Genomic DNA, 6714 nt, shown 5'->3' with positions numbered 1-6714 from the left:
CTCCAATTCACAGGTTAGGTCTAAATGTCGTCCCCCGAGGCATGTCCCTTCCCTTAAGGCCAACCCTACATGTGTTCCTGGTCTTTGAGAGGCCAGAAAAATAAAACTGCAGGAGAAGGGTGGCTCTAGGTCCACCTGGACACTTTGGGCTGGAGGTAGGTGATGGCCCCAATGTCCTTCCCATGGACAAGTCAGCACCTGCCAAAGCCTATGATAAGCATGGAGTGGATGGTAGGTATGGGGAAGTCACTGGGCAAGAAGCTGGGGGACAGGATTTGGGGAACAGTTGCTTTTGTTTGGAATTAAGACTTTTGTCTGTAGTGGCTTATGTGTTGGGTGGAATTTAGGGCAGAGGGTGGGAGGGAGAGCAGAATATAGATGCAACTGGTTTCTTCCCCACCTCTCACATACAATCTAGAGCTTCTTCCCACACCCAGGAGAAAACAAACCAAGCCTTTCTCACACTTACCACCCTCTAATGTTTCCCTTTTAATCCTCTTTTATTCCTCCACCTTCTTCCTTCTCCTGCCTCCTGCCTCTCCCACTCACTTCATGTTTTTATTCCTTCTCTATTGCTATCCCTTTATCTTATACTTCCTTAAATCTTGCATTTAATAGAACCTGTTAATACTCCCAAGATGACCACCAACTAGATTCACTCCCATTTTGGGAACCACTTATTCCTCCTCCCCTCCTCTCAGTCCTGTGTGGACTGATTTTCTGAGAGCAGGACAGATGGAAGACAAGATTGAGTAACAACAGAAAGGGGCCTGGGATCCTTCCTTTACCCCATGCGTATCATGTCCCCCTTTTTTATGTCTCTCTGTTTTTTTTTCCCATCTAGAATCCCTCTCAATCTATTCTCTGTGAGGGTAGGTGGGAGAATCATTTCCAAATATTCTTATGAGTGTGTAGAAAGAATGCTGGCCATGCTAAGATGATGCTTCTAGTTTCATAAATCTGGGAATTAGGTGATGCTGGGAATTAGGATCTGTGGGTTCCCTTCAAGGTCCCTTAAACTGAACCCTTCCACACTATGGCTCTCCATCTCCTCTCACCTCTCTCAGTGTTCTGACCCATCGTGGTGCCCCATCCACTATGAAAATATCAAGCATTCTTTTGGGAAACATCTATGAGAAAGATTATGTGTGCACCAGGAACTGTGTAGCACTACACTTACCAGATTTACATTGAATTGCAAACACATGTGAAGTGACGGAGCCATCCTTATGGAAAAACACCACTGCATGGCAGTGCATGGAAGAGCTCATTACTCTTGGGCCTTGAAGGAAGGGTAGAATTCAGATCGGTGAACAGGACGGGAAGGCAATCAAGTTGCGCATTAGCCTGACTAAAGGAACCGAGAGCTGAGGAACCGAGGAGCTCAGTTTGGTTGAAGCCAAGGAGTCTTAGAGGGGAGAAAGGAGAAAGAGAATTACAATTAAGAGTGCAATTCTGGGACTCATCAGACCTGGTTCGGAGTCTGAGCTCTGCTATCCACTCTCTGTGTGACCCGGACACATTATTTAACTGTTTTATCCCTCAGTTTACTTATCTGTAAAGTGAGGATAAATAATGGTACTTACAATATTTTATAAGCATCAGAACAACGTATGAGAAGTAAACAGGAAAATGCTTACAGAATGCTTAGCATAGGGCCTAGTACATAGTAAACACTCAATAAATGTTTACTACTACAATGACCACAATTACTACCACTAACTATAAATGTTTTACTGCTTTTACTACCCCCAAGTGGCAGATGGGTCTGCAAAGGAGGGTAGGAGCCAGCTTGTACAGAAGTCCCTGAAAATCTGTCTAAGTGTGAATTATTTCCTGTAGACAATAAAGAAGCTTGATTTTTTTCTTAAGGAAATTAACAGTCAATTTTATTGGGTTCAGACCAGGAGTCCCTGGGTATTGAGAACTTCTATATTTGTCCATTTTCCTCCTCTATGTTCTTTTGGGCCTATTGCATAGCCTCAATGAGCTGTTTTTTCTTCCAGTTATAAATCTTGGCCTTCTTCCTCTTCTCCAGAGTCGCTGTGACTGCCCGGTACTTCCAGCCAATCTCATGAGCCCGGGGCCCTAGGTAGGCAAACTTTCATGTCGGTTGAGACGCACAGCTTGGAGGGCAGCAGGAACCACCATTGGCTTTTCCTCTTCACTGGGCGGCAGAATTCCACTAACACCCCGAGGTGGTCCCGGGAGGCCAGGCCTCACTCCTCTGCCAAAAGATGCGGCCGGGGGCTGGGCGGTGGTAGGAGCTGTGGGATGGGATGGCGCTCATCTGTTTGCTGAGGAGGGCCGGGTACTTCAACTGTTTCTGTAGAAACTGCCAGAAAGTTGATGCCCTCACAGTGTGCATCTCTGACTGATAAAGACGTTTGAAAGAGTTTGATAGTTGTAATCTTAATACAGACAAAGATAAAAACAGAGATAATAAAGCTATTCTGTTGGTATTTTAGGCATCAACCACCAGGTGGGAGAGTTGGGGTAAAGGGTTAGGGGTCAGGGGATTTCTCAGAGAGGCCAAACCATGCCATTTAAACTGCTTCTCCCCCACCTCCCCACCCTCCAGTCTCACCTCCACACGGACATAAAGCCAGACACAAAGACGCATTACCCTCTGTCGGGGTTGCTCTGACAACCGCCAAGAAAGTGTCTGCTCCACTCTTGCCTGTCTCGGGGCTTCCTGCCCTGGTGGGCTAGGACAAGCCCGTCACAACCCTGTATCATCACGTCATTTTCCTTCCAAGGCTTCTGGGTTCTCAGTTGCCCATGGAGATGCTTTTCAAATGGTCTTATGCTGGGAGCCAGCCAAGCTGCAGAATAAACAGAGTGCCTCTTCCTGGAACGTACATTTTACACAAACATTTAGGATAAATGTGAGTTTTAGATGAGATAAGCATGGCAAGATTTTGAGTACTATAATACTTCACAGGTAGTTTTAGAGATGATCCTGCTTTCTATTTGTCTATAGAAGTTGATGGAAATGTTTGGCATATGTTTATTCAATTCTCTTGAAAAAGAACATCCGTGCAATCCTGCTGTGCCGCCCACGGATCAGGAGGGGGCGGGGAGGGAAGATCTTTCTATGTTCTATTGTCTTCCTGGGGCAGGGGCTGAGCACATTTTCTTAAGCAATTAAACGATTTTGGAAAAGTGTAACCCAAGAGAATGGGTATGAACACCAAAGAACTCACAGTTTATATTTTATTTTATTTTATTTATTTATTTATTTATTTACTTATTTGTGGTATGTGCCCCTAGTGGGAACCGAACCCAGAACTCTCTAGTCCACAGGTTGATGCTGAACCGCTGAGCCAAACTGGCCAGGGCTCAGTTTATATTTTAAGTGAATGTCTTCTTGCTGAAAATGTTTCTTCCCTATTCTGTATTTTACATAATACTTTTGGACTTATCAAAGTTTTAAAAGCCACAACACTTATAAACAAACAAAAAACCCTTCCCAAGGTTTTCCAGAGATACAATAGAAAATTCACTTAAATTTTAAAATAGAAAACATGAGAGTTCAAGGAAATTTTGCCTTTGTCCTGGGCTGCATTGAGTTCCCCCTGTAGGTGGCCCCATGATGACAAATGCCGTTAGAGAAATATTTCTGTGGGAAAGTTTGAGAAACGTAATCCTTCTTGCTTTACTACAGCCCAGATCATCTGCTTGTTTTCCTTCATATTTGTCTCTGAATTTGTCCAAGATGATTTCGTCTAAGGCAGACCTCTCTTCCCTCAACAATGACCCATTTGAAACCCCTCAAACTGTGAAGAAGCATCTATTGGTTTATTTAAAAGTATTACTCTCTACTTTTCATACTGTCAAGATTTTTGCACCTAGGTTGATGATATTTGTGGTCACAGGTACTTGCTGGCATGTTTATTGATTGATTTAACTGTATTTGGGGAGCCCTTGGTTCACAAGGCACATATTGGATATGGCAGGTATGAATCAGACATGAAACCCGTGGACAAGGACAGCATGGTTCAAAGGGAAAAAGACCCATAAATGCCTGTGACACAATGTAGGGTGTGGTTAGGGAGGTAAGTCTGTGAGAGCCTTGAAAATGTGTTTACCTCCATGGAAGGCTCCCCTACGCTTCATCTTGAAATGATACAGAATATTGTTGAGTTTTCATGATTTTTGTTTTGCAGGTTTCTCCCTAGGAATGTGGGGAAGATCCCATGGAACCACAGAACATCACCTGGGTGTCAGAGTTTGTGCTCTTAGGCTTCTCTCAGACCCAGGAGCTCCAGAAATTCCTGTTCCTGGTGTTTCTATTTTTCTATGTCATCACTGTCGTGGGAAACCTTCTGATCATAGTCACAGTGACTTCTGACTCCCGGCTTCACATGCCCATGTATTTTCTGCTTCGAAATCTGGCTGTCATAGACCTCTGCTATTCCACAGTCACCTCTCCAAAGATGCTGGTGGACTTCTTCCACGAGACCAAGACTATCTCCTACCAGGGCTGCATGGCCCAGATCTTCTTCTTCCATCTCTTGGGAGGTGGAACCGTCTTCTTTCTCTCAGTGTTAGCTTATGATCGCTATATAGCTATTTCCCGGCCCCTCCACTATGTCACCATCATGAATACTCAAGTGTGTGTGGGGCTTGTGGTGGCTGCCTGGGCAGGGGGCTTTGTCCACTCCATTGTTCAGCTGGCTCTGATGCTTCCCTTGCCTTTTTGTGGTCCCAATGTCCTGGATAACTTCTACTGCGACATTCCACAAGTGTTGAGACTTGCCTGCACGGACATCTCCCTCCTAGAGTTTCTAATGATCTCCAACAGTGGGATGCTGGTTCTTGTCTGGTTCATCCTCCTTCTGATCTCTTACACAATCATCCTGTTGATGCTGAGGTCCCACTCCGGACAGGCAAGGAGGAAGGCCGCTTACACCTGCACCACCCACATCATCGTGGTGTCTATGATCTTCATTCCCTGTATCTACATCTACTCCCGGCCCTTTACTCCCTTCCCCATGGACAAGGCCGTGTCTGTCAGCTACACAGTCATGACCCCCATGCTCAACCCCTTGATCTACACCCTGAGAAACCAGGAGATGCAGGCGGCCATGAAGAGGTTAGGCAAGCGCCTGGTGATTTGCAACAAGGAGTGAACTTTAATAGGCCGACACTAAATGACAAACTTCTCTCCGAACATTTGTTTTCCCTTGTGAAACTGGAGGAAAGTCTTTATAGGATGTGACAATTAAGATTAAATTAATATTTCTACGGACCTACTGTGTCAGATACGGTGTTAGGCACTTTCACAGTTTTATCTCATTCTCATAAAACTGACAATGAATATATTATTTTTATATAACACAGTTTTACAAGTGAAGAGACTCAGAGAGAAATGACTTGGTCAATAATGGGCAGCAAGTGAGTGGCAGAGGTTGGCTGAGCACGCGGGTCCTCTGAATCCAAGTTTAGAGGCAGGAGATATGTATGGATTTGAAACTCAGGCTCTTCTACAACCACAAGGGAAAACCTAGAGGGTTCCTCATCTAAGGATCAATATCTGTGATAAATGGTCAACAGTGTCATCTTAGCTCTGCAACAGTCACACCCTTTTCTGGTCCTTGCCCCTCCGCCTCATCACCCCCTATGGTGTTTAGGAAGTGGTCTCACTTTTAACATTGTATAAATATTTCCCATAAGAACATTGCCATTTGGATTTCTTTTCCTACCAAATACTCCTTGGATTATCTGCAAACTACTCTACTTTCCCAACACAGTCTTCACATCATTTGGATGATATGGCTGAGAGGAGGGGTGTGTAGTGGGGGGAACTGAGGTCAGAGAAGGCAGGGCCTCATCTGTCCGTGTTCCAGATTCCAGGGGTGGGGGTGGGGGTTCAGTTCCAAGGCTAACACCTTGTGGGCTTTCTCTTTGCCTGGGATGGGAGCCCCTTGAGTCTGTGCTCTAGTCACTTTAGACCCTCCCAGCACCTTGAACAGTACCTCACACAGGGAGGCATTTCTATTTTTCCTGCATCTTGTTTTCTCCCCTTCAATTTCAGAGTCTATTTTTTATTTCTGTCTCTGGATCTTATATTTATATGTATTTCCTCCATCTCCTTTGAGGTATTACCTCACTTTGTAAAAGTCTCTGGTCATGCATAATGTTGAATCAAAGTTGAGAAGATCATGTAGAAGATTTCTGTTTCTTCTTTCCTTCTAGCATCCAAGAAATCCCATCCAAGAAATAAAAGTATTTTGGGGTTCTCTCTAAGCCACCATGGAAACTCTGACTTCACCTTCTTCTTTTCACACATTTCTCCCTCTTCACAGTGGACCTGTGGAGATGAGGGGAGAGAAACAAATTTAGTGTCTATGTTTGTGCCTCATAAAGACATTTTATCTGTGTGGTGCCTCATAAAAGCTTTCCCTCCTCTTATATTAAATTCCTTTAATTCTGGTCTCCATGAAACATCTGCATTCTTCCCGTTGTACCTGTTGTGAGCAGTTTCCTGACTCCACCATCCTTCTGTCTTTTCTCCCATATGGCAACATCCTCCTTCAGATGAGATGCTCACCAAAGGACACACTGCTGCACTGGAAGTGAGAATTCTTTAGGTAACAATGATTATCCCCTTTTAAATATATATTGTAAGAATGCTTTGGACTGCAAATAGCAGAATAACAACAACAAAAACCAGTGGCATAAATAATGAGGAAATTATCTCACCTTAAA

The 6714-nt window shown here is 44.3% G+C and overlaps 1 protein-coding gene across 1 annotated transcript; it reads left to right on the top strand.

The window, feature by feature from the left end:
• Positions 1–4185: 4185 nt before the first annotated feature.
• LOC118634647 (olfactory receptor 4D1) lies at positions 4186–5199 on the top strand. The gene has a single exon (XM_036269331.1). It carries the CDS (start codon positions 4200–4202, stop codon positions 5133–5135), a length of 936 nt encoding a protein of 311 aa, XP_036125224.1. The 5' UTR covers positions 4186–4199; the 3' UTR covers positions 5136–5199.
• Positions 5200–6714: the final 1515 nt, after the last annotated feature.

Source organism: Molossus molossus, unplaced genomic scaffold (genome assembly GCF_014108415.1).
Source record: "Molossus molossus isolate mMolMol1 unplaced genomic scaffold, mMolMol1.p scaffold_m16_p_19, whole genome shotgun sequence".
NCBI lineage: Eukaryota > Metazoa > Chordata > Mammalia > Chiroptera > Molossidae > Molossus > Molossus molossus.
Note: the sequence above shows the minus strand (reverse complement) of the source record. Positions and strands in the feature narration are given on the sequence as shown.

Coding starts and splice junctions, on each gene's coding strand:
- LOC118634647 (XM_036269331.1), top strand. CDS start 4,200: ATGGAACCACAGAACATCACCTGGGTGTCAGAGTTTGTGCTCTTAGGC.